This window comes from Stylophora pistillata, chromosome 9 (assembly GCF_964205215.1).
Source record: "Stylophora pistillata chromosome 9, jaStyPist1.2, whole genome shotgun sequence".
NCBI classification, from domain to species: domain Eukaryota; kingdom Metazoa; phylum Cnidaria; class Anthozoa; order Scleractinia; family Pocilloporidae; genus Stylophora; species Stylophora pistillata.
Window position 1 is genome coordinate 31013877 of NC_142527.1, and position 27661 is coordinate 31041537.

The following is a 27661-nucleotide window of genomic DNA, read 5'->3' on the forward strand; positions in this document are numbered from 1 at the left end:
TTTATAACGGATGTGCTGACCTCCATTCGCATTCTCAGCCGGCCCGAAGTTGTCGTGTGCTAATTGTATTAAAGTGTAAAATCAACACTTTTGTTCGGAATCTTAACTTTGCCTTCTTAGAGTTAAAATTAAACAATCCAGACTTGAAAAGAACTCGACCTTTTATGAAGATTCATTTGAGTCGTTAAAATACCAAAATGTAAGATACGATAGCTTATCTCGAGTTCTGATCAGATTCCATAATTATTGTCCTCATTATGATATACCTTCAAGACCTCAACAGTAGGGATTACCCAAAATTTGTCTAGAATACTATTAGATTTCACAGCTTCCCTCATCTCAGAGAGGATTTGTGATAGCAGTCAAAAAGCACAATCTTCAACACGTTATACCAAGAAAAATGTGGAGATGAATGGGTTGCGTTTTTCACCGCCAAACATCTGTCAACAACCTTTAATTAGCTTACGTTAGAAATTTATTTTGTATTTCAAGACTAGTTCAATTCTTATTTCAAAATGCCCCACAAAGGAGCCTTTGTATACAGAAAGGATATGAGCAGTGGCTTAATCATATATCACTTTAGTTATGGCAGTTTATTTTTTATTTTTTTTATTTTTTTTCCAAACCAGACAGAACTATTTTCTATGGTTCTCTTAGATAGACAATCAACCGCCTGGCTTCTCTAGATTCTTCCTCTGGTAAGCTTTTCCGGTATGTACTTATTTTCCTTTTCATGCATTTTTGCCTGATTTTATACGGATTTTATTCTATTTTTCACTTTTTGATTTGAGGAATTTCATCCCCTGAAAATCATTTTTGATAAAACGCAAATCAAGGGTAAAGAGGAGAATTAGAGATAAACGTAGATACGTATGCGTACTGGCCATGTTACACGAATTCATTGAACCATCGCGAACAATAACTACCAAAGATTATTATCAATTTTTGGTCCATTGTCATGGCCTTATTACAAACCATAAATGTCATCTTCGGGCGGAGCCTCGTCCCTTGGGATGGCTTCACTCTAATATATAGAGATACCAAGCGGAGAAGACAAAATATCGGATCTACTCCCTGTTACTACCCTAGCTATTGCAGACACTCTGGGTTCTTCCTTAACCGTTACTGCATTGCGCCTGACGTCATTTGTAAATACTGTGTATTTTTCGAACACTTTTTACCTATAATTGTCTATTGTGATACCTTTTCCATCCATCAGTCTTTTCGGACCCCACCCTGGCTTTCCTGTCCCATATTTTCTATTTTTCTCAGAATTTATCCTTTGATCTAAGGCTTAACCGTCCAATTTGCTTATTTCGTGTCCTTGTTGTCGAAAGCATCACTTTGACCGTGATTCATTACCTTAATCCTTGACTAAGTTATAGGTAAGAAGGTAAGGCATACCACAGAGAGATTAAAAATAGTGAGATTTCGATCTTCGATTACCCTTAATCGGCTTTCAAACATTTGGCAAATAAAGATAATTATAAACTCATACTTTTAATTTTTAATTTTGTCATTGAAAAGTCGGTAAGTTAAGCATATTGCTTGTTAACATGATGCACTTGTATGTCATTTACAATACCAAAGAAAATTTTAATGAACTTCGCGAAAAGCTGAAAGTGCTTGACTACATCCCTTTGGAAGAATTACATATCCTCAAGGTTTATCACACGTAGTATCGCTATTCCCCGCTGTGTTGCCCCACCAAATATCGAACGTGCAAGTAGGAGCACGAAAATCATTGAATAGTAGATAAAAAAGCATTCTGCAACTGTAAGAGAAAAATCTTCACTGGACTAGCAAACACGATTATGGTTTTGTTGGCAGAGCAGGAAATACTGTAGAGGCCCATCCGGGGAGGAGAGAGCAGGAAAAGAATTATGGCGTCTCTCTGAATGTAGACGACGAGAGTATGGCATGAACTAACAAAAAGACACGCAAGCTTTAAAGTAGGTGAACAAGTTATGATCCAAACTCAGACTGTCTAAATTAGATGTCTCCAATAGAAAATAATGCCACTTATTCCCTATAGATGTCTCGAAGCTAAGAAGAGAAGAAAAACGTCTTTTCCGACATGCCACTTACAGCGCAAGTTCGCCTTTTTGATATCTAATATGCATAGCAGGAATCTTTGTTGAAAACCTCGTGGGACTCGGCGTAACAACGCCATTTACAGCGTGGGCGTGAGGATATCTGTAGCTGGGGTAGAGTCACAATGATAACCTAAGCCATGGCTTAACCATTAAAGTGAAAAGTCCGGGCTCGAGCCTTACTTCGTGTTCCTTGGACACTTTCTCCCAGGAGTATGAATGGTCACTAAGTAATCCTCTAGAATTTTGGCGTATTACTGGGAGTATACGAGTGATAAACTTGCGCTCCATCAAGGAAGAGCAGCCACAGAAACTGTTATAGCTGCTACGGCTATAAATCACCGCGATGCACCCACCAACGATAGGGCGAACGGTCTAAAGTTGTGATGTTCAGGGATAACGGATTTCTTGTACACTTCCAAATTCTAAATAAGTCGCCGTACCTTAAAGTAATTTACATGTTAACCCGTGACAAATGTTTAAACCATAACAACTTTAGAACTAAATTCCATTTTATTACTAATATTGTCTCAATTCAAACTCAGTCGTACATACTAGTTTCTAATAGCGCAAAGGTATAAACTTGAGAAATGACTTAAATAAATGTATATTACAAAAATGTTTATAAATAAGTTTGACTGATATCAAAATTTTTTTCTGTAAATGTATATACACATTCAATATTTACATTTGCCTTAAGTTTTACCTAACAGACGATTTTTGAAGGCGTTTTTCCGTCACCTCTTCTAGATTTTATGCCCTGACGAGAGAACTTTCTACATTCCTGTAAAGATTACAGACATGATACCATAAATTACATTGATGGTGCGAGAGAAGCTGTAGTCTGCGCTGTTTACATCACAATATGGCTTTGTAAGCATGAGTCTCTCATCGTATTCCTAGCATGTTCTTTCTTTGAAAATATTAATAAATAAATGCTGATTATATTTTACAATAAAGCTTTTCTTATAAACTTAGTGAATAATTCCCATGTTGGGATACAGCTGTTGCACATTAACTGTACGCTGGTGATAGTTTACAGTGTCGTAATAAAGCCACTCAGGCGCATGAGCATAACCATATCCTGAGAGCAGCCTAGGATCAAATGGAAAAGACCTCGAAGAGAAAGGCGATGACACGTATGCAGGGCTTAGTGGAGCTGGACGTGTAGGAAGTGCAATACTACGTTCTTCTAGATCTCGGTCAACCTTCAGCTGCTTATTCGGGTGATAAGAATGGGCCTCATCCTCAACAGGTGAACCTTCAACATCTTGAGGATCATCATCGTCCACATTTTTCCTCTTTTTTGTTTCTTGTTTATCCTCACTTTCCAGATCACCTGTTTCTTTAGATCCTTTAACTTTACGATACTTGGCACGACGATTTTTAAACCACACCTAAGAAACAAGACTTGTGATAAGAATACGGCGGCTAACTGAGTAAAAGTCAGAACGGAAGAAGGCCTAAATAAGATAGTGATGCTGTAGCGTCAGTTGCTTATTTGACTTCTGCAGTTTTTTAATCCATCTGTATACATTATTAAAAATTCGCCGCCCAAAACTAGAGTTTTGCGAATAGCCCAAAATAACTAAATCTCAAATATTTTTTGAGGAAACCATTGGTTTACTCGCTTTGACTGGAATGCGAAAATTATGGCTATCTTTATAAGAATAATTAGGACGAGGTCATGTCCTCGAACGTCTGGGCCTATTTTTTCATAACGATTTTTTTCCCGATTTTGAGGCTATTATGTAGCACATATGTGTTTACATTGCTAAAGGATTGTCTAATCACTAAGTCAACTTGCTAACAGCACCATCTGTTACTACGACGATATTCTAGGTGACTTCCTCCTCTGAATGTGCCCCTTGCCATAACTTGTATCTAAGTTTAGCCTATCTGTTTGATATCATTAAGCCTATTTTAAACTATAATTCTCAACTACAAAGAATGCTAGGTCATACGTTTTTCGTACAGTGTCATGTAGAAAGATTTGCAGAAACATTTGCTTAAATACAGAAAGAAACATTTGCAACACTTAACTCTGGAGAATATAAACCAAGTTTTGAAAAACCGCATCGTTTTAAGATATAACACTCTCGTGAGATTATCGCCCGAGCAATCTTTGACGTCCCTGGAGACACACCCTCTGAGAGGTAAAGATTGAAACTTATTCCTTATTTACTGAGTTGATGAGCAGATGTGGGTTTAAAAATTTTGGAGTGAAACTAACCTGGATCCGTGATTCAGGCAGACTTGTGTAAGCTGCCAGCTGCTCTCTTAACATAAGGTCTGGATAGTGAGTCCTGGCAAATGTCCTCTCGAGAGTCTCAAGTTGGAACTGGTTGAATGTGGTTCTTGTGCGCCGAATTTTCCGTCCTTCCATACAGCTGACCTTTAATATAATGTCTGTAGCAGAAAAGAGCATACAAAGTTTAAAAGTCCCTAATGTAGCACTGTCATCATTTTCAAAACGGCGATATAGACTTTTAGACTTGCATTCCAAAGTCTATTCTTAAACCAAACCGACCCACGCGGCTGGAGTTTATTCAGAAGCGAATAAATTTTTTCGATTTCTTCCACTGAAATGCATGCTCTTCCATCACTTCCAAACTCTCCCACTTTAAGTGTCAGGAGAATTCAATGCCACAACGTAAAAGAAAAGATTCCAGTCCTGATCAACAAATTCTGGGTTCTGCATTGAGTTCTATTTTTACTTTCAAAGGTTTTTCTCAGAAGAATGGCACTCCTTCTTGCTTATTTTCTTGCTTTCCTCCCAAAAAATGGTGAAAACAAGCTGCTAATTGAGTTACACAAGAACGTGCCGGTAACACGTTTTTTTTTATGTTTTACGGAAGAGGAAAGACCCAGGTGGGATTTCAGATGGATTATTGCACGCTCAAAACGGAATTATTGCATAGCTGTTATATCCTTTGTATGTTCTTGTGATAACTTAGGGATTTCTGTCTTCAGCTAAAGCTGGCTAACTGAATGTAACGATATGCTTATTAATCGTTGTTCGGAAATAAATTTGGCTCATTTGTTTAAACAGCTTTCTACAGCACACGTATGGTAGAAGTCGGTTTAGCTTGTGATCTGACAGTTTTTATTCAAGCGACACTCTCCTTTTGTTACTCTTCATTCGCAATTTCCGGCGTTCTTTGCAACCCTTTCTGACAATCATTACCTGACTGCTGATTACAAAGAGTGCCGTCAAAGCCACTCGGGAAGATGCATCTTAGAAAGTCCATAATATTAATGCAACCGATAGATTCCATCGAGAGTGATTTATGACGCTATGACTAATGATTTACCCGTGAACCCTCAGTGTAAACAAATGATGGACAGTCTAAAGAAATGCATCCTATCTTGATGCCAGCAAAGAATACACTGTCTCTCCAAAGGTGGGATTATGACCCATCCAATTAAGAGCAAGCTCTTTACGTTATTTGTGATGATAAGGGGGCCGTCTGACAACAAACGAGTTAAAAATAAAAAGAACAACCTTATACATACAAATCGAATGGTTAATTTAAGTTATCTCATGACTTTGCAACTCCTGTGTACACTCCTCCACCTGAAACTGTCAATATCCATAATTAATAGTTCCTTACAGCCTGACGATGTGTGCTGATAAATCTGTTTAATTGTTCTCTTATTGACGATAAGGCTTACTGGGCGCCGAACCATTGCAAACAAAGCTTATGAATTTGTCAGAACTGACATTCCCAATTAAGCACAGTAACTAGCGAACAAAGGAAGAAAGCCATATCGTGATTAATGGGACTTTCAATGGATCAGTGCTAAAAGAAATGACGATGTTTTAAGGACAGCGTCGTAAACAAGGGCACCGCCCTTGGAGTCAGTAAGTAGAGGTTGATTTCGTTTTGGAAAAGAACGTTTTCTCGAGTGCCAGATTGCAAATGTTGATCTGATAAATTGACTGAAAGACTTCAAGTCAAAACATCTTTGGTCGTTTATTCCATCTATATAACATCGGTAAAACAAAGTGGTTATATGGAAAGAATTCGTTAGAATCCATGTGTGCGTTTTGGTTTTTTTATTTTTCTCTTTCTTTTTTTTTTTTTTAACTAACAGAAGTCGAACTTTGCATATTGAGATTTCCTTATTTGAATAACCAGGAGACAAGTATTGCTGTCATCAGTAACACTGCACTTTTGTAATCGGGTAAAACTTAGTTATTACAATGCTGGCAACCACCTGTAAATAAACTGGCTTCAATTCTAAAACGCGAAACCAAAGAATTGTCTATGAATGAGAGTGGCTGTAGATTGGAAATACTTAGACAAGGAAAACTGTATGTGCAACATCTTCATACGGACATGCCATTCAAAATGCGTCGTTAAGTCCAACTTGTTATCATTTCGTCTGAAGTAATCAATGCATAATTAAAAATGCACAGTCTTTCCACTTGTCTGTGGTAAAGAACTCAATGGATCTGCGCTGAACAGAAAAAAAGGAATTTCCTGTGGCTGACGGAAGCTTTGTATTGGGGTTTTTAAATCTCTTGTAAGTTGCGGATTGCGGAAATGCAATTGAAGGATGGTGAGGACAATGTAAATACTGTTTTTTTATTCCACGAGTCAGACTTAATTGCCAACATCCCGAGTACTAACAAAACACTTGCGCCTTTTTTGGCTAGTCCACGGTCCCCGTTTAAAATCCAAAATCACCTGGAAACATTTTGAATAAAACTTGTTTATCTAAGACTTGAAAGGTTCAATAATATGCCTTATTTTAGCTACGAAAAAACACGGATTAGACTTGAGGTTTGACTTCGACGAAAACCACATGGATGAAAGATACCACTAACACTCGCTGGATCACTTGACCCAACACGGAAAATATAAGTTAATTATGCGATGGTTAATTTTTGGCTGTAATTTGTGATTCCGTAAGGGTAAAAAATTGGCGCCTCTGAATTACATCATGTGCTTCCAAAGAACCGAAAAATGGCCGAATATTTTTAGATTTAAGAGGATTGTTGAGTAGTTGGAAATATAGAATGAGAAGAATTTCCCGCCTGAATTGAAAACAGGCGAGCACCTTCCTTAAGTCACTTTCGTGGCTATCTAGCGGGGCACCTGAAGTTCACGGAAATCAGTATTAAAGTACAAAACAAAGATACATTCTCATAACTCTTTGGCCCACCAAAGTGTTTCATAGCCCTAAACTAAATTACATGATCGTAGTGTTGCCTTGTTAGGAAGGCTCTATTGAAGTTTGACTAACCTGCCATTCTCTCTGCCAGTGCCAAGGCTTCAGAAGTCGGTGCTACCTTCAGGATGCTGCTAGGACCTTGTGTGTCTTTTAAAATGCTTTCAATAGAGAAAGGATGACGCTCCATGTCTTAGTCTTTGTGTTGAACTGTAGGCAAAAATTGGTGAAAAGGTTGTCACTTATAAGTCCAAAGCAAATCCGTTTTTCAGGAATGTTTTTGAGTTTTTTTTTTTTTAATCCTCTTATGATGGTGCGCTGTATTTGTTCCAGCGGCACTTTAAGTTTTGAGAAGTAGTGATTTCTTTGCCGCTTGATTTATTATTGGAAGGAAGCTTTCGAATCGTAAGACAGTCTAAATGGCGTAAAAAATTATCGCTTTTATACTCGGGTAAAATCTACTGTCTTATTGAATCTCACAGTGGCGCACTATTTTGCTATTTAGTCAGACTCCACGCCAACAAAGCCAATACTCCAAGCTACTCCACGATGCATGTTTGCAAATATTGTTCGCGGTCATTGGCCAAGTTTAATTAATTCACGCAAGTTTCGCTCAAATCCTCCATTAGATTTTCAGAGGTAGGACAAAACGGGTCACAACTTTGAACTTCTAACCAATGCTTAGATTGTCGTATTGAGACGTACTTGTCTGTAAGAGTTCCCGTCAAGAATAACGTAACTTCTCAAAAGCACTTGAAGATTGAATTAAAGCAAACAATGCACTCGGTTCGTAACCTAACTACGTGATTAAGTGATTTAAACATTTACTGCAATTGTTTCGTAACTATGTTGAATAGCTTTCTGAAGGAAAAGATGTACCTACCAAACCCACGGTTCAGTGTTCCTTTACAGTGTGTTGGTAAACTGATAGACGCACTGCGTGGCTTAGTCCCCTTGAATTTAAACTAACCGTTTGGGAGTGGCTTAATGATAACATAATAAGCTTGCTGTCAGGAAATTGTCGTGGTAAATGACAGCGGCATGCCCATGAAGACAGCGCTACGGACATGTCGTTTTATTTCATTTTTTGTGATTATAATTCGCCGAAAACCCCGTGCGGAAAGTAACGCATCGACTCCGTTGTTGTCTACAAATCTTCTTGGCTGAATTACTCAAATTATTGAATTTTACGTTAAGGCATGGAGTTATGGACTATGGATGCCAACACGAAGATTTAATTTAGCGCCTGAAGGAGCACAGAGGTTTATGTTAATTCTTGATTCAACAGGAAACACGATTTGAGTCAAAGAAGCGGGCTAAAAAAAACAAATAATATTTTCAAACCAAGGTATGAGACCTCAGCAAAACTCTTCCCGGCGACGTTAGATGTAGTATAGACAAATGTCTCTGTAATCATTTGTTACAGAAAGGTGTTGCTTAAGAGTTTTAGGAAAGCGATTGTTTTAAACTGCGGAAACATAAATCGTTTTATGTGAACAATGAGTCCCTTTTAGGGTTCTCCGCCGATAAGCACGACAGTCGCCCGCATCCTGCATATGTAAATACTGGTTAGCACATCTTATTGTGTCAGCAGAAGATTTCATTTTTTTCTACCGAAGGATTATCTTAATTCTTTTATTAACCCAGGTCACGCATTTAGCCTGACGTCATACTAAACTAGGGGCTTTAGGAAACAAACAAATAATCTAATTATGGTTAAATTACCACTTGTCTTCAAGTAGTTAGAGGCTCAAATGAGATTTCACTTTCAGGCTTGAGGTGACCATCCTTCAATTTACACAGTTCAAAACATTTTGCTGAAAAAAATAGAAGCACTTTAGTTTTAGCAACAGCTAAATATCCCTAATTATAGAGAAGTTTGTACTTTTAACGTCTCTCGAGCTAATCGGAAATACTTTATTTTTCCTTTTCGCCCCCCTGCGTGGTATTAAGAACATCGCATTATCCGTTGATCACGTATTGCTTGTCACTCTCTCTTAGTAGTATATATATATATATATGTATATATATATATCTATCCGAGTCTTCAGTTTCTTGTATCTGTGGCAACCAAGGCGTTAGTCTTTGTGGTTACGGTTACTGATTCACAACTCGCGCTTAAAGCCCGATGGAAATCCGTTTAATAGCTTTATTATAATCATATTATATCCGAAGGGGGCAATAGAGCTGCTATGAAAGAATTCATTAGTTTGGCTTTCACACCATAAAATGGACCTTGCATGTCATTCACAAAGATGCAAGGCTTAGCTTGGCCATTGGGATCGTGTCGGTAAAAGAAATCCACTCATTCAGAATCGCGTGATCTCATTGAAGGAAGTCATACCAAACCAATCTAACAAAGAGTACAATATAACACCTTTATATGAACCGGCTGCCGACGTTTCAACAAGAAACTATTATTATTGAAATGCTGTGGCTAACCGAGTGAATTTACTGCTTCACTTTGAACTTACGCCCTTGAAGAACATTCGGCCATGCTCGAAATGAACTTTTTACCGAGTCTTAACGAATTAATCGAGGCTGATAGCCAAACACTCTCTGTGAAGGACCCTATCCAGATTCCCAATACAGCTCACTCGTACATTCAAGCTGTGAAAAATTACAGGAAGGCCGTGACGAGTGAATGGGCTTCGTTCTGATGTAAAACTTTCTTCTCCTCAATAATGCTTTTCCTGAGCTGCCAGAAGCAGGGAGAACGTGCAGATCTTTAAATATTGACTACGCTTTACAAAAAATTAACCTTCTTATCAATATTGTTAATGAATCGGCGATCAATCTATCTAGCCACCTTATGATAATATCCTTTATTCCCAGTGCCTAGCTAAGGCTGCCACTGTTTTCTCATCCTTATTTTCCTCTACTTCCTTCTCTCTTGCAGTATCATCGCGTGGTTGCCTAGATTAGATATTCGGTATTCTTACCATCTGATACCTTGATGCAGCCATTGATTTAACGAGGGAAAAGGCATGTAGCAATCCCGAAGCTTTTTCCTAGAGCATTTTATCCAGAAAGGCTAACTTCTAAATGAATTATGCTGAAGTTTTAATAGCATGAAACCGAACATACTACACATTTGTTTTGCATGGATGCCTGTTGGGGTGCCCTTTCAGCAAAATCATGAATTGAGTTGCCTGCGAGAAGAACTATTTCTATGGGAGAATTTTTTGCTTCTTTTTCACTGTTCACAAACGAACGAGGTTTGAGAAGCTTGAAACTCTTGAGGTGTATTTAGCAATGACATTAATTCTTAAGTTGCCGTCTTCAATTTAATCTATTTTAATCTTCAACTTCCGTAACCATCTTTGAAACGTTTTGCTTTATTCTTTTATGTCTTCCTATGTGAGCTATTATTTGTGCATTTTCTTCAGCTAAAAGGCATAGAGGAGTCAAAGTATCGTGAATTAAGTTTGCCAGTAAAAGGCACCTTTCTGATAAGACTACTGAAGTATGGATTTCCGGATTAAAGTCGCTCTTGATAATAATCAAAATCTAAATTTTAGGAGACACGTACACGTACCTGTAGTAGGAAATAGCACAGGTGTTGTAAACCCTGAGTTACTGACGTCGCTTCCTCCGTTAAGTGGTGGAGGTTTACTTGTTAATTTTGCCGCAATAGCCTACAAATGGGCTTAACTGATCAGAAAAGGTCACCGCCTTCGTCGGTCTTCTAAGATTTCTTTCATACTTATGTCACCTTTGTTAATAAATGACGATCGAGAAGTGACTATTTATTTTTTTGTTATCCAGGTGTATACTTACTGAGACTAACAAAAGTGAGTTACCTTTGAATGGTTTTTTGTTTGGCAACCAAGAAACTTTCAAGGAACAAACTCTGTATCTCGACTTAAGGGAATTAAGCGAAATTTCAAAACTTCCCAACAATAGTGACAGTTTAATGCATTCGTTTATCTACGTGTTTAAGTCTTTTTTCTATATCAACTGCCTTGGTAGAAGAAACAATCCTTTACGACTATTTTCACAACGTTCATTATAAAATCGTCTTCGATAAGTCCTCCCCAATGGTTGAACACCGCAGACCATAATTCACCCCTAAATCACATAGTGAGCCATAGCCACGTTGTTGAGCTTTTTAAAAGTCACTCAGAACTGAAAGCCTAATCAAGGTTGGAGCTAAATGCATTAATAATCATGGGAATATTAGAACTAAATTGATTCTTCACGCCTAAATGGAAACACAATCGATAATACAACCAGCTAAGAGGAAGGCATTTGCGGCAATCAACTATATTTACCGCCAAAAGTGTGAAAGGACAATTGCTCGATGTAGAGCAAAAAAAGCAACAAAGAGTTAAATGCATCTTCTTCTTTATTTCATAACTGGGTTATTAAATCGTCTGAAGATTAGCCCCCCTAGTGATGTGGACAAGTTGACAGTTACTGTCTCACCCACTGAACTCAAACATCCCACACGATGATGGAAAATTAAACGCTTCAATAAGAACGGCACATGTCGAGAAACACAATGCCAACTTAAAAGCTACCGGAAGTGATAAAAGTTTAAAGGATTAAAAACCAATAATAAAGAAATTTAATAAGGTTTCGTGTGCATTGAAATAAACTATCAGAGGGATTGGCAACCAACAAGTGCATCCATCGCAATTAGTCGCATTCTACGAAGCTTAACAGAGTGTAACTGTATGTTTCAAGAAAGTTTATTTCTCTATGTAGAAATTAAAGCTTCAGTTTGGGTAAACATCTTCATGTCATATCGCTGAAAAGACAGATAATGATTTCAAGTAATTTTGATACCCTATACAAAACAGTTAATCTACTGTTGTTTATTGTAAGAGATTTAAGTCTGAATAAATTTTTGCAAGACAACATTTCCAGCTTGATGACGGTTTTTCGCGAACTACTAACTGTTTACCGATCGTCAAATGCCTATTTTAACAGAGAATGAACAATTTACTAAAAAACGTTCCTCAAACGTTACTAGATGTACTCAGTAAGGACATGAATCAAGGAACGTATGAAACAAAGATCTTCCAAAGCTCTTCATCTTTATTTCGGAAACTCAGCCAACTGTTTACTTGTGAGGCGTGAGTAGTCCAGTGGTCAGTGCGCTGGGTCGGTTGGCCTGGGTTCAAGTCCTGGCTGGGGCATGATGTTGTGTCCTCAAGCAAGACGCTTCACTCACACTACTTCGTCTTCTCGGATAAGACGTAGGTCCCGTCTCCTGCAGGGTTAGGGGTAGGAGACGTAAATTTCCCATGCACGAGATTACTGTGTGGTGACCGGTAGATGTCCTCCCCGGGATGGGATGGGTGGCCCGGGTGAGATCGCTACATGGACTAAAGCGGCTGCCAGAGGCGCCTGATAAAAATGCTGACGTCCGATCCCAACCTTATGATACTGTTGCTTCTTTTGAGCGACAAATTTTCAATACAAGGCGAGAGCTTGCTACCAAACTTAAATTTTTCTATGAAAACCAGGACAAGACAATGCGACTGTGATTATTTTAAGTGTTCAATTTAACAGGCTCGACCAGCTTATTGCTATTAAACATGTATTCCTATAGTTTGGCATCATAAAATCGAACTCGTAAATAATTTTAACAGGGGAAAGGTAGAATTTTCCATTTCTCCAGTCTATCTTTTGACTAAACACTAGTCCCAATTCTACTTAATTTTTTCTTTCTTTCGTTTTTTCTTCATTCCTAGATCCTACTAATCCCAGATCTAAAGTTCGTTTTCCTGGTAAAAAAAATTAAAAAAAAAAAAAAGATTATGGACAAAAAAACAACGAAAAAACAAACAAAAAGCAAACATACAAAATACAACAAACAAAAACAGAAGTGAGCAAACAAAAACAAACAAACAAACAAACAAAAGTCCCATCTCCTATTTTATCCCGTCCTCTGCCCTGACGGTTAATTTCGTGTTCTTTGACAATCCTTCCACTCGAGCGGCTGCGGTTAATGAAAACGTGGCTTTTTCAGATCATTTTTCGGACCTTACACCTCCTTATATCTACGCGCCAAGGAAGGGTCCTTATACAGAACATTTTATGCAGTGAAGTGCAGCTTCACAAATTTATCTCTGAGAGCAATCATCTAAAAGTTTTGCTTTAAGACAAGTCTTCTGGGAATTGAAAATTTAGGTATGAGTAGGTCGATCCGGTGTTTACCTGTATGTACACATATGTCACTATCAAATGATTTTTTTTCCCTTAATGATAGTCATAAAAATAAGACCTTAACTTGCGGTTTATCCTTTTCAAAACAAGAAACTCATTAACAAAACACTTACGTTCTTTTCTGCTTTACAATGATCGACTTATCGTGTTAGCAGTGAATGCAAAAATAATCAGTGGGACGTGTATCGTCGTCATATGAACCATGACGACTAGAAACTATTGCAAACAATTACTCTTATTCTAAAAAAACTTTTCATCAGCAAATCTTCGAGTCATTTCTTCGTGTCTGTAGGTAAAAATGTGCTCTTAAGTGAAACTAAGAAAAGAAAAACACTGTTAACTCCTTGAATTCTCCTGTCTTTCATAACGTCCTTATTTCCAATGACCTGGAATGCCGGTCTCTTTGAACCATTTCGGTTCAAAACTTTCAAACGGATGACCTTGAGAAAACGGTTGGAATTTTTGAACTTAGTTATCCTTATACTGATCCTTATCATACAACTAGGGATAACTTAAACACTGAAAGGAGGCAGCACCTCTTGTAATACCATTTCACATGAACGCTTAGTTTACCACTTAGTAACATCATAATGCGCTTTTTTAATGAAAGCAATAAGAATAGATTTTGAAATAAAGTCAATATTGAAGAGCAGGTAAATCACAAGAGGTTTAAAACAGCACTACACCTATTTTTCGTCAAGGTACCGCATAGCCAGTGATTCGTTTTCACAAATAAAGAGAAAATTTCTAAGTCCCTTCTCGGAAACTATGATCATTCAAAATAGAACCATGTATCGAACTTCTTTCGTTTGAAAATTATTTGGAGTGTTTCTTCACATTTTTGCTCAGGCAAGAAAGAGGGAGTAGTTAGATATAAAAAAAAAAGTAATATACATATTTTTTTAATAAAAATCCCTAAACGATACGTGTAGAGTGTAGGTTAGCAAAGGCTACTGCGTCATTATACAGAAGAAACCAAAAAAAGCTGCTAAGTGCTTTCATGCATATGATTCATAATGGATTCTTCACTTGAGTGGTTCAAGTATGCTTTCAATGAACGCCAGTTTTCTTTTCATTGTTTTGTTTTCAATATTACCGTTAATGTAGGGTCGTCGAGCAACGAAACCATCTGGCTTTTAAACTAGTTTTTACAAGAGGGTCTTGGAGGCACATTTCAAAGTCACCTAGCATCACTGGCTCAATCGTTACATATCATAACCGAAAACAACGTCGCTGTGGAAGACCAGCTTAAGGGAAAAAATGCCTGGAAAGATAAGGACATTGAAAACAAATTATTACTTAAAAAGCCAGGTTATCACGGAAATATTTTTTTGAATGTTGTTAATACTTTTTAAAACTGCATTATCTTTCTAACATGTTTACATTTCTTTTTTTACTTCATTTTACGTTTACAAACCCATACAAAAGCCGCTTTTGCTTGACTTTCCTTATTTCTGATATTTTCGTCAGTTATAGAGAATTAAAGGCAGCTCTTTCGTGCGGTAAATTAAAACGACAAGGCTGATTAACTTGCGGTTCATATCAGACCTAACCTATGTACGTGGGGGTCCATGGTTCTGTACAAGATCCCTTACTTGATAATTGCACGAGTTCATTAGCATTTAAAATAGAAGTCGGTCATTTGCACGTAATGTGGGTTACTACTTCGAACAAACGTGGCTGCCAGGGAAAATCAGAAACACAAAAAGATAACGCTTGTTTATGAAAAAAAAAATTCTTGTTAAGATCGAATGAAGGTACAAATACACCAGAAAAACAGATAATGATAAAATTTTCCCCACGCCGTTTATCCTGTCAAGTTTCAAATGGATAGAAGAAGCTTGCCTTTCAAAAATTTCAAAGTCCTACGTTTCTTTAAACCTACAAAGTGTTTTTATGACTAAATTTATGACACATCGTCATTATCTGGGACACTGTGGTTCCCTGTTACACGCCTTTGTTCGTACGTGTCAATAACCGAAAAAAATATATATACAACATCAGGAGGGTTTCAACCTGCAAGTGATGCGGCCTTTGTTAATAATTGCACCTCTTGAGTATTGAGTTAACAGCTAAATCTGGTCGAAGTAAAATGGTGTTACAAAGTTAAGTTTATATCTATCAGTTAGGTAGCTGATTAAGAAATAAGTTAAACGTTTGCCTTCTTTTTATTATTTACGATCTACAGACATACTGATCATCGGATGGTACCTTTCAAGACCAGGAGGATTTACACCAGAAAAAATTCGTGCGCCCGTAAATCTTTGAAATGTTAGGGTGTCGCTCTGGCGCATTTTCTTTTTTTTCGACGCAATATGTTCAGATAGCATCCAATCCGATTATATATGTTTTTTTTTTTACGGCACAACTATCCCAGACTCAAAGAATTTGCAAACAGTTGAGAATAAGGATGATAATTGGACCCCTTAAAAACAGTATCTGTTAAATAACGACAATATACATTTTATCCAGATACATTAACAGAAAAAAAAAAAAAAAAAAAAAAAAAAAAAAAAAAAACCGCTGATTTTTTTCGGTTCATTTTCAAGTTATTCTTTATTTATCCGCCGACTCGTACATGTATTTCAGGCAGGGTTTGGTAAGCGTCCAGTTAATTATAAAGTTGCAATTGCCGACTGAACCATCAAGCTCCGCGGAAGCTTTTTCCGAGAAAAACTCAGCTGCTTTCTAATATATTAGCTCTAAGCCTCTTGTATTATTTTGTGTATTAAAGATGTAACATTTTCTTAAATGTATTCCAACAGCACTTTGTCATTATTCATCTTCATATTTATGCGAAAAAAATAAACGCCATCTTTCGGGTGAAATGCAAACAAAGCAAAATAAAACCCGGACCAAAAAAAAATTTCCAGATAATTTGTTTGCGTTGTTCAAGTAGTTGTCTTTGATGCACTGGTATCGTGTAGATCCGGTAAAAAAAAGCAAATAATCATAATTGGAACACTATTCCAACGCAAGTACATTCGTACATAAATTCAAACGGATGAATACATTTGTTGCGCTAATACAGCGCAGATTTTCCGGGATGATGGTTCACTGATAGTTTAAAAGTATACAAGAAGCTGACATAAAAAACAGCTGAGCGAAAAAGTAATATTGATTATTTCTGGTTTCAGAGAATTTGAAAATTGAACACAAGCGAATATTGGCGAGAAAAGTTCGAAGTGTAACAGTGGCAGATTTTCGTGTCAAAAAAAAAAAAACCAAAAAAACAAGAAAAATTGCTTGCGCCTCAAATCGCCATGAAATTTAAATATTGGTATGTATTATTGAGTGATTTTATTTTCGTAATCACCATTAACACCATTTGAGGTGTTGTTAAATATAGGATTGGCAAATAGTACATATATTTACTTCGTTAACCAAGTTTCAACCAGTTCGGTAAAGCTTTTTTGTTTAAACAGCGATTTTTTTCTTACACCAAAGGTGTCAGGCTCCGGTGATTTCAATTTCCACGATGCACATAATGAGCGATTGAAAGTGTGTGATGAAATTGCTTATTTCCATAGTAAGACAGATGTGTATGATCTCAAGGCATTGTATTTTTGCCATAGGTAGCGGAAATATAGCCAAAAACATGAAGTAATTGCCACACAATGGCGGTACTTCTGTATCGACCAACAAAGATATTAAGTTTTTTCTTTTCAAAAGAAGACTATATTAGAAAACCTAAGAAAACCGCCTTCCAAAAAGCAATTAAAGTGAAGCCACTAAAAGATTTCTTTGCAATGTCTAAATTATCAGGAATCATTTGCACAAATCTTTTCCGAGTGAATCTGATACGAATGAAATAAAATGCATATCACAGTTTTAGAGACGGACAAGTGAATACAATCGTTGGAAAGGTGATCAGTTTTATGTTTATTCCTTCCTGGAAATTGCGTCGTAAATTAACCCAAGATGACAAAGCGTGATAACTATGCGTAGACCATGTCAACTCCAAATAAACAAAGATGGACTCAAAATGATTCAAAAAGAAAACCTGTGTATTGTAAGATTCCGTAGTTTTGTTCTTGTGTAGCCAAGAGGAAAAGCGAGACAGGTCTTTGGTTTGTTAATTGAACATTGCAATAATGCTCGTCAAACATGTTGTCTCGCGCTTAAAAATATCGAACCATTCCGTGCAAGATTAACCTCCACACTTTCGCATGCAATTTATTTCTTGGCACAAAGACGTTTTGTTGACAATTTATGATGTATTTATCTTGTTTTATCAGATACATCAATGTAATGGACCTATTTAGCCGCATCCTTTCGCGTCCGGCAAACTGTGTTCTTTTATCGTTTTTTTTTTTTTACATTCATAGTCAATTGAATTTTTAAACAACTATTTTGAATAGAAATCTAGTCAATTTGCATTTTCCTGTGTTCATTTCAGATGTATTTCTTGGAAAAATAAAAAGCGAAAATTTAAAAGATTAACAGAATTTTTCCCTTTCTTAAATTTCTTGGTTTCATAGTGAAACTCAGGTGGTCTTGAAAAATCCTTGGGAACCGAAGCGCTTTCGAGCGGTCTCTTTTATGGCTGAAGACACACATACAATGATGCTCTCTCTCTTTTGTCTCTGCATGTGAAAAGACTGAATTAACACACAAAGAGTGCGCACAACATTTAGCCTTTTATTTGACTATATAAACTTAAATACAGCTGAAAATTCCCAGGGCAAAACAACGCGGCCTCTAGAGATTGCATTCAAACATTGTGCTGTTCGGGTTTACGCAATTGGCGTCGTAAATTGAAAATATTATGTTCTCGTGCGTCGCAAACTTTTTCTGTTTAATGGGTGTGCACTTTTCCAAAATGCTTGTTATGGTAACTTGGGCGTGTTTCTTGTAAATGCGTGTAAGTTGTGACTTCTCACAGTTGAGATTAAAGGAGAGACTTATTCATTTGAGTTGGTACTTTTCAAAAGTTCATCGCCTTACACAAGAATAGTTTGACATTACCTTAATAACTTAGTCAATGTACTCCGGGATTAAGACGCGAGAAATACACGGGTCTGAGACAAAACCATTATTAGGAAACGCTTATATCTTGTATCAAAACGTTCTTAACTGAATGAGGCGATAGATTTACGCGAATTAACTTTGGCAAATATACGAGAAGTCGTGTTCGTTTCGGCCAAGAAGATTATGCGCCGAAAGTCTGCCAGGAACAATAGAAAAATTTGAATGTCGTTGAAGCGTGATCCATGAAAGTGTCTTCCATACACTGTTGAGCAATATTACATTCTAAACCATCAAAAAAAATTCAGGGAAATCTAAACTTCATTTATAATTTCAGCTACTTTTAACACTTAGCTTGTCTAAAACCTATCACGACAATCTTTTCTATAACTACTTTAAATACATTGAATCTTGTAGCTAAAACCTTTAAATAGAATGTATTTAGCATTGACTACACAACACCCGAATTCACCTAGATTGCATCTATTAACTTCAAGAGATCGTTTTCGGTTTTTAATTACGTTCTGGTTCTAATGTCGGTTTTAAACCTAGAATCAAACTTGAAAATCAAATCAGTTCAAACTGTTCTACTTCTAGCAACTGCTTTTCGAACGAAAGGCATCTTGAAAAGAGTGTTTTTAAAACTTCTTCTCTTTGTGCAGTCCTTCAAGTAAATCCATTGTCAGGCATTGTTTGTTAACTCTAAATATTAATCGGTATTTCGGCCATCCCGTAGGGATATGGACTGTAAGGATTCGATTGAGAATAGTTTGGGTAGTGATTCAGCGACGAGCCTTTACCTTTTAAGTAAACCGAAGTTTGTTCTTGGTAACCGTAGGTTGGTGGGTATCCGCAAGGCATACTTGGCACACTGGACGAGTTTGGGGCGTAAGTTGAACTATTCTCGCTCGATATTGGAGTTGAGAATGGACTCAACGATCCCGATATCTGTGGTGGAACCGGGCATGGTGAAGGTATCTGGAATTGTGAATTGTACCCCAAAGTGTTGCCAGTCTGCTGTAAGGAGCTGTAACCAATACTTGGGCCTCCCTTGCTCCAGTAGTTCGCACCATAGTTTGGGTACACTGACGGCGTGGTTTCCGAGCTGTCGTAGCGCATAGAACTTATGGTATCAAAACTAAATCCATTCACACTCTGGATAATGCTGCTGTTTTTTTCCTGCCCAAGGATATTTGGCGGGTTATTTTTCTCCTTCTTGCGCCATTTGGCTCGACGATTTTTGAACCACACCTAGGAGAGCGGAAATAATATCATTTGTCGAATCTATTTGTTTGTCTCCCAACGTTACGTGTACGACGATCTGCAAGCACATTAGCCGATGAAAAGTGATGCACAATCTAATAAATAATGTGATGATAAATTGTAGTATTGAGTGTTTGTGAATATCGTCGTTACTGAAATGCGATACAAGCACAAAGCTTTTAACATTTTTAATAGTCTATTTAAAAATCAAACTTCCCTTCTCCTTGAAAAACAAATGGCCGTGGGCGATAAAATTTTTTAATGTTATCAAAACCAGAGTCTAAATGCAAAGAATTCAGAGAGGCTGAAAAATACTAGACTAAAATGTCGACGAACTAGTGTTTAGGAAAGCCCCGTTAAGACTATGCCTTTATCCTTCGAAGCTAAGTGTGAAAAGTGGAATGAATCCTAACAAGTTTTTTTCACACGTTTGAGTTTGTTATTAGGCGGCTTTCGATATGAAAACACGAAGGCAGGGTGCAGTAAAACTGCCATTAAAGTTCTTAAGACACCGGATGTTATATCTGGCTCTTCTATCGACAATTTGAAAGGTTCTGAGTCTTTTGAAATGCGAGTAAATTTTACCCGTTGTTTAATGTCTCCCTCAACCATTTCAGAAAATTCACCTGCTTTTGTTAATAGCCACAATACAGGTACAAGTTGGTATTCAGGTATTTGCAAAGGTGTTAACACTGAAAGATTTCCAGATCTATCATCTAGGTGGTACGAAAGATTTAACAGGACAAAAAGGCTTAAGAGGGCTGACGAGAATTCTCAGCACGAGATGTTTAGGTTCTTGTTGTCTTCTGAGCTTGTTGTAAAGAGGAATTGACTAGTTGCGAGCAGCGCCTTGAACTGTTGACAACCAGGTGCTTTTGAAACGGTTTGATGAAGCCTGAGGTAAACAATGTAATTGCACGGAAATACATTTTGAAGAAATGCATTAAAAAAGCAAACATCTTGACGATATTTGAGTCTTTAAAGTGATTCTAATCCCAATTTACTAGTTCTATTCGCGATCAAAGAGATTTTATGGATGTAACTGAGAGAACTGAAACCTTTAGCGAATCTGCCTCAAGGCGGTACCAATAGCTGAATAAGGTCCAGGTTATTTTGTGGTATTGTAAATAATTCACGCGTCGAACACAAGGACAACTACACTGTTCGCCTTTTTCATTCCGTATTCAAAATGCCAGACTTAAGTGGCGCTTGTTTTTGTGCAAACAAACAGCCATATTCCTTGTAAGCTTAGCCATATAATGATAAAAAAGACGATCTCTTTGTGTGGGAAATATATGAGTTTCCATGTGAAAATCTGCAGGCGTTTGTCGTGCATCGTACCAAACGTTTGATAATTTGGTTGCGTTTCAATTATTTCGCATCACCCAACTGAGACGTCGTCGCCCTTGCGCGCGAGTCACCGGCCCCGACGTGGCCGAAGCTAGTGTTTGTCTTGTTTAATTTAACATACCCGAACTCGTGCTTCTGTGAGGCTTGTCCACATAGCCAGCTCTTCCCGGACAGCCATGTCAGGATATCGATTCCTTGAGAACATTTTCTCGAGTTCCTGCAACTGATAGGCGGTGAAGTGAGTTCGTTGTCTTCGCTGTTTTCGTTTCTGCTTCAATCCATCGCCATCCACCGACGCTGTCTCTGCAGGGCAAAAACGTAAACAACGTTCATAAAATGATTAGCACCTTCCGGGGAGAATAACAGCAAGCAAAACACACTTCGCGCTTAAGGACACTGCGCCCTGTCTTCCTGGAATGTGACAAAAGTGCTCATTTCACAGCGTACAGCGCGTTCGCACGTCCAATTGTGAAAAGTAAGAACACATATTGTTGTTTCAGGCAAGATTAACACTTAATCCCTGAGAAATCCTGAACTAATTAGAACTTAGTTATCTAGAATCCTGGAAAGTAATCTACGTTCTTCTTCCTCGAGAGGAGAATCTTACCTTCGAGCGAGTCGACACACTTTTGTGAAAACTCTTTGCTTGGTTGATTATTGTTGATGTCGTATGACGGCAGCTCTGGCGAATCTCGCGGTGAATTCATCTTATTGGCGGATATTTTTGCTACTGAAATTTTATTGCACGATGATTTCTAGCCGCAGCAAAAAAACTTTAAGTCACCTGAGACACTGAACTAGGCTTTACGTATGGCTTGATTGTATAAGTTGCTGACACACTATGGGGTCGGCCGCGATCCAGCCGGCATGCGTCCAAGTTGGGACTGTGACTTTATGCGTCACTGAGTTTCTTTACAAACTGTACTTCGAAGCTCAGTGTACCGTCAGCCAATCAGAAAGCAGTCTGATAATAAATAAACTCATATCTATATTAATTACATTTTAACGCATTCAATTGTTTAGTTTGAAAAATACTTCGCAAATGTCAATTGCGGTGTGTGGCGCCGACCCTTTTGTGAGGTGCCGTTGACTAATTATCTGCCGGAACAGTTCATTGACGTCCTTGCGTCACACAGTAGTGAAAAAGCAAAGGAAACCACGGAAGGTTCAAAACGCGAAATCTTTATCGAAATGAACTCTTTCGGGCACACATGGCAACATGATTCACGGAGAGACGTTTCAGAAACTTTTTTCGGTCATTGGCGTTGACGAAAGGCTGAACCGCCGAATCCAGTCCGGGCTTGCCTTAGAAAGTATCGTATTCCTATCAATGTGTAAATAAAGTTGACTATATCAAGACGAACAGGCAAAACAACTTGACAAGAATTTGTTGATTAAATTTTATTCAAGTACTTTATTGTGGAGCTAATACGCTTTGATAGTAAGCCATCGAGTTATAATTAGCCCGGCTGAGATTTGATTTGTAAACCGTTTGACTTTTAGCTAGCAAGAAGCTTTTTCTGTCACTCTTGTCTCGCTTACAATGGCCATCTCAAGTACGTTGAGGCCTTTGTCAAACAGTTTAACGATAAATGGTTTGGCGATGAAATTCGGCCACAATTGAAATTCATGATATAAATATGTTAGAAGAAAACGATCGATATTTCTTTTTCGCCTTTAAATCACGGAGTTACCTGTTTTCTCACTTATTTCTGATTACATTTCTGCATGTTTGTTTAACGCACAAAAGGCAAAATTTTCGAAAGTCAAAACTTTATTAAAGTCCATGTATCGATTAATTCGTTATAAAAGACAGTGCCGAGTAAACAGAACCTTTTGAAACCGCTTTGTGTTGTCTACAATAAATAGTTTATTAAATTCGGTCTTGGCGCCTTCCGCAGATTTGTTTCATTCATGAAGTTTTCTTAAATTTATTGGCTTCACAATAGTTTGGATTTGCAAGAAAATCGTAAGATTCAAAACTGCAACTTGCGCTAAATGCGATTCATAGCTCATTCGCAAAGCACGTGTGATTTCGAAAAATCTAGCAAGGCTAGCGGTAATTTCTTCTTTAGACTTTCATGGCAAATCAGGGCTCTTATTAAATTTCGTCGGGTGAGAAATTGCTTCTTATGCCAAACTTGTTAATATATTCATTATTTGCCAAGCCATAGACCCTCTACTGACAGCGCGGGTAATGTTTACAAAAACGGTTTTCACTTTTTCCTATTAGGTCAAATGAATTAGAACAGTGACTCGATCTGCTTTCAGTTAGTTTTTAAAGTGTTCGTGGCTTAACGGAAAGCCCTTTCTTCGTTTTTTGTACACTTTCTAATCTTCTCACGGAGAAGAAAATTATATTCGTCAAATACTTAGGGACCATCCTTGTTGTCCGTCGGCTTGCTCTATCGCTTGCTAATTAGCTATTAATCTAGAGAAAGCTAACAGAGATTTTTTTAATTAACTAGAAACACTTTGCAAAGTACAAGTGAAACGTTTCTTTTCCTGAAGTAAGCTTGTGTCATTGTGTGTTCCTCTTAAACGTCCATTACCGAAAACGCTACCGTAATTAGACTTTTAAAAGGACTTGTCACGGTTTTTTTATACCGAGCACTCTGCCGAGGGACAGCAAACAAAAGAACCATTTGTAAAGGTACTATACCAGCTTTTAGATTTCCTTCCGAAAGGAACCGACCAAAGGAAACTGTCTTAAACTTACAACGCCGAGGTTCGATTTACCAACGAGTAGCGAAAAACAGTCATGAAACATGAAAGGTGGTGAGTCTGACCGCTATGACCACAAATCTTTAAGCACCATCGGCGAAAAGACGGTGCGTAGATATCAATTTATAGCACAGCACGATAAAGATATAACCATTTTCCTAAAAACATTTTTGTATTTTTCATCAGTCATCTTGAACTGATTTGAAGGTAACTGAGAACGAAAAATTCTTATCTTTGTTTTCTTTTTCGATTCAAGTTGGAGATTGTCTTGCTGTACGTGAGTAATTTAAAACCATCTGCACGCAGTGTACAAACTAAATTACTAAATGTTTCACTGTATAATGAAGGAATTATCCCTTAATTCAGAAGTATAATTACCATGTAGTATCCTGTATTTTCTCTAAGAGTATGGAAAATTTATTTCCCACTCTAACACCTCACTTGTGATAAATGAAATAATTGAATTTGTTTGCTGCTAACGCGTTTTGTATCTTTTCTAATACGATAGTTGTTTTTCCCTGATTTCTTAGAAGGATACAATTATCCAAAGAACCTTTTAGCAGACTTATATCAAATTCTTCATCTGCAATGTCTGACTTTCACACCAACACATCGTTAGTAAGTTACTGGCCGTTGTGCGATATATTTTTCAGTCGAAATAGCTGCAAAGTTATATCAAATATCATATCTTGTTGTTTTCTTCTTTTTTTAACTTCCAAGTTTAACTGACTACTTGTCTGTAATATTTTAAGTTGGTACTATTGCTAAAGTTTATAAGTCGATTTTTTTGTAGAAAATATTCTTGTATGATGATGTTTAAAGTTTAGTCTTCTAGCAAATTGTGCTGCTCATATCGATTGGAAAACTGAAATATTTTCTCTGAGGCACACCCGTTCCAAGTTTCTCCTAAAGTTTAGTTTATTGAGCAAACAATTAATAAGTACATAAATGTTTCAGAAGAATCTTAAAAGTTGATCGTCTTTTAAAATACAATTGTAAACGATTTCACGTGTGAATGAATGTTGGCTTAACTTAGAAAGGCGTCGAAATTGTAAGGAGTTTTGCCCCTTCGTATCCCAAAACCATAAATTCAGGAATGGTCGGGACTGATTTCATTATTTATTGGACTTAGGATTTTTCCGGATCATTTTTAGCACATCGAAACAATTTCTTGTTGCTTATGTTTCCTTTGAACCTTTTTTTGCAACTTCTCGGATTTAAGATTATAGATGTACATTGAGCTTACTCAGTTCTTTGAACCAATCAAGAAACGGTATTTTCTGCTTTTATAGTCCTGACAACTCATGTGCAGCCCTCTCTAATGTCTTCGTTGTTCGGCCGACGTCAACAATTACCTTTTGCTTCTAATAAAGTTCAATTTTTCTTACAAGCTTGTTCGTGCGCTGCAGTTTCTTTCGCCGTATCCCGTGAGAAACTTTTACGACCAAGGAATTTTTTCAATTAACAAGAGACCGCAGCGTATTATTGCAGTCTTTGTTTTGTGGCCAATATCTCTTGTCGTGAGGCGTTAACAAACATAGTGGATTGTCACATGTGATGACTGAGTGGACATTTATCCGAAATTAAAAAGTTATTACCTCCTTTCAGTGGATTGCACCAAATGCAAACAATGTATTGTTCCACTTAACTGACGTCTGACTGACCGAGTCTATTGGCGAGGCTTTCGCGGTTCACTAAAGCAATAACTTGAATAAAACACAACAAAGGACCTTCAAGATGACAGATTTTCGGTTCTGTTAGCATTGCAACTTGAAAACATTGAATGAATTACGTAGGTCTGAATCAATAAACCAGTCCTCTTGAGGGTCGCTGAGTGACCTTGATTTTGGTCCAAACATGAATCAGTGATTCAGAGCATTCTTATCCCAATCCACTGTGTCTTATCTTAAAGAAATAGTAGTTGCCGAGGCTAGGAATGCGTTTGAATAACTTGAACTACTTGCATCACGTCTCGAGTATCACATTCGACGCACATACAGAAACTGTAAAAATAAAATAAAAGTGCTTTAAGAATCTTGAAATATATTTGGCTCTTCGAGCCTCATCAGTCAAAAAAAAGAAAGGCTCGAAGAGCGAAATATGTTTCAAGATTCTTAAAGCAATTACAGTTTCTATATGTGCGTCGAATGTGATACTCGAGACGTGATGTCTTATTCTGCAAGTACTTCAAACTGTGTCTTATGTACCCTTCCTATACAGTTAAACTGGTTTTTTAGAGCTTAACTAATTTGTTCTTAACTGAGATGTTTGTTTGTCTATGTTTCGAATCTCCTGAATCCTAATGACTTTATCCCGTCCACATCCAAGCGTAGTTCAGTACCTTCAGTTTTATACAACAGTCTGAGCGCCAGGCGAGTGTAAAAGCATTTCAGAATCCACACAGATATACGTATTAAATGCTAACACGCTGTGGATATGAACTTGCGGACAATGAATAAAGAATTTCTGTTCATGGTTCGCTGTTCACGTTTCCCCCAAACTTTTTAGGTCAATCCGCTGCTGATACAGACAACAGAATGAAATCGATGTCTTGATTGCAAGAAAACTATGTTTCCAACATGGATTAAGATTTGAGGAATTTGAACATGTTAAACCTATTTATGTTTTTTAACAACTTAAAATGAAGTAGAATCCTGTTATTGTGACAAACTGTTCTTCTGTTTAAATGCCTAATGGTCCAGGTGTCTAATCCATACCCACTAAGACTACCGGCTTAGAAGATTATTTTGTTGACACTGTCTGATGTTACCAGTAGATTTTCGTGTTATGCTCTTATTCTCCACAGTCTGTACATTACAGTTAGCAATCCGGCTTAGCAACGCGTTTTCTAACCATACAGGTTTAAAACGAGTATCCAGTGATACACATCTGGGGAAAGTGTGTCGACCTTGTCCAAGTGGGGTTGCCTCAACCAGTAGAAGACAATACTGAATTCACGCTTGGATATGCATGGATATGGCATGCTACGAAAACAAGCAAGGAAGGAGTTTTCCTTTTTTTTACATGTCAGTCAGCTAAAAGTAAGCTTTGGTTCAGTATCCGTTTCGTTATTCGCAATGTGATCTAAAGAAGCATCCTTAATACAGTTGCAAGTTTTTCATTTGCTCGGCCGAGTTATTTAATGTTACTTTCGGTGGGGATAAAAACAGTATCAAACGAACCCATTTTGTGATTCTTTAGTAACTCAAAAGTGGTTGGTAAGTCTTTGAATTTTTTACCAAATAACAGAATTCAAAGATTTATTTCCCGTTGTAATAAATGAGAGAGGTCATCGATACAAATCATGTGATAACTTGTTATGAAATGACAAAAGATACTGATAACTTATATGGGTTCGTTTGATACTGTTTTTATCCCCACCGACAGTAACATTAAATAACTCGGCCGAGCAAATGAAAAACTTGCAACTGTATTAAGGATGCTACTTTAGATCACATTGTGAATAACGAAACGGATTTTCGCTATTGCTTAAATAGCGCTATCTACTGCGAGGATCGTACATCATATGTTATAACTAACTTTACACTTCATTGAAGTTATATATGACTGTTCTGGCTTTAATAGGTTTTTAATTGCTTGTTGGTCCTCCACTTTATTATGGTACAGCTTATTAAAAAAAACGCTTTAACCAGTTCTTCAGAATTTATTCTCTCTTGTTTCTTTATTGCGATGCTTAGAACGCTATGCTTTCGTCATTGATTTCGAGAGGCTATTGTAATGACTTAATGTATTTGCTCTTGAAAACTATCACACTCAACGGGTTCTTTTTGAGTGACGGGGTTTTAAAGCAATCCACAGACTTGATAAAGGTTAGGCATCTAAGAACCACAGTATTTCTAAGTTGGTACAAATGATTGAAGTTGTTTTGACTCTAAAGACCCCGCATA

The 27661-nt window shown here is 37.4% G+C and overlaps 2 protein-coding genes and 1 long non-coding RNA gene across 6 annotated transcripts; 1 reads left to right on the plus strand and 2 right to left on the minus strand.

Annotated features, from left to right (window-relative positions):
• Positions 1-2587: 2587 nt before the first annotated feature.
• On the minus strand, positions 2588-10900 carry LOC111335510 (uncharacterized). Of its 4 annotated transcripts, none has more exons than XM_022941428.2 (5): positions 10810-10829; positions 8997-9088; positions 7347-7481; positions 4327-4502; positions 2588-3490 (listed from the first exon to the last, which is right to left on the minus strand). In XM_022941428.2, the coding sequence occupies exons 3-5, from the start codon at positions 7459-7461 to the stop codon at positions 3068-3070; spliced, it is 714 nt and encodes a 237-aa protein (XP_022797163.2). In that variant the 5' UTR covers positions 7462-7481; positions 8997-9088; positions 10810-10829; the 3' UTR covers positions 2588-3067. The 4 variants fall into 4 exon arrangements, with proteins under 4 accessions (XP_022797163.2, XP_022797164.2, XP_022797166.2 ...); XM_022941429.2 differs by lacking the exon at positions 10810-10829 and adding an exon at positions 9746-9764; XM_022941431.2 differs by lacking the exon at positions 8997-9088 and having other exon boundaries at positions 10810-10900.
• A 7169-nt stretch (positions 10901-18069) lies between these two features.
• On the minus strand, positions 18070-21928 carry LOC111335466 (uncharacterized). Its single transcript, XM_022941372.2, has 3 exons — positions 21637-21928; positions 21151-21332; positions 18070-19667 (listed from the first exon to the last, which is right to left on the minus strand). The coding sequence occupies exons 1-3, from the start codon at positions 21734-21736 to the stop codon at positions 19119-19121; spliced, it is 831 nt and encodes a 276-aa protein (XP_022797107.1). The 5' UTR covers positions 21737-21928; the 3' UTR covers positions 18070-19118.
• A 1585-nt stretch (positions 21929-23513) lies between these two features.
• Positions 23514-27405, plus strand: LOC148724272 (uncharacterized). Its single transcript, XR_015992002.1, has 2 exons — positions 23514-23860; positions 26614-27405. It is a non-coding gene; the product is annotated as an uncharacterized LOC148724272 (long non-coding RNA).
• Positions 27406-27661: the final 256 nt, after the last annotated feature.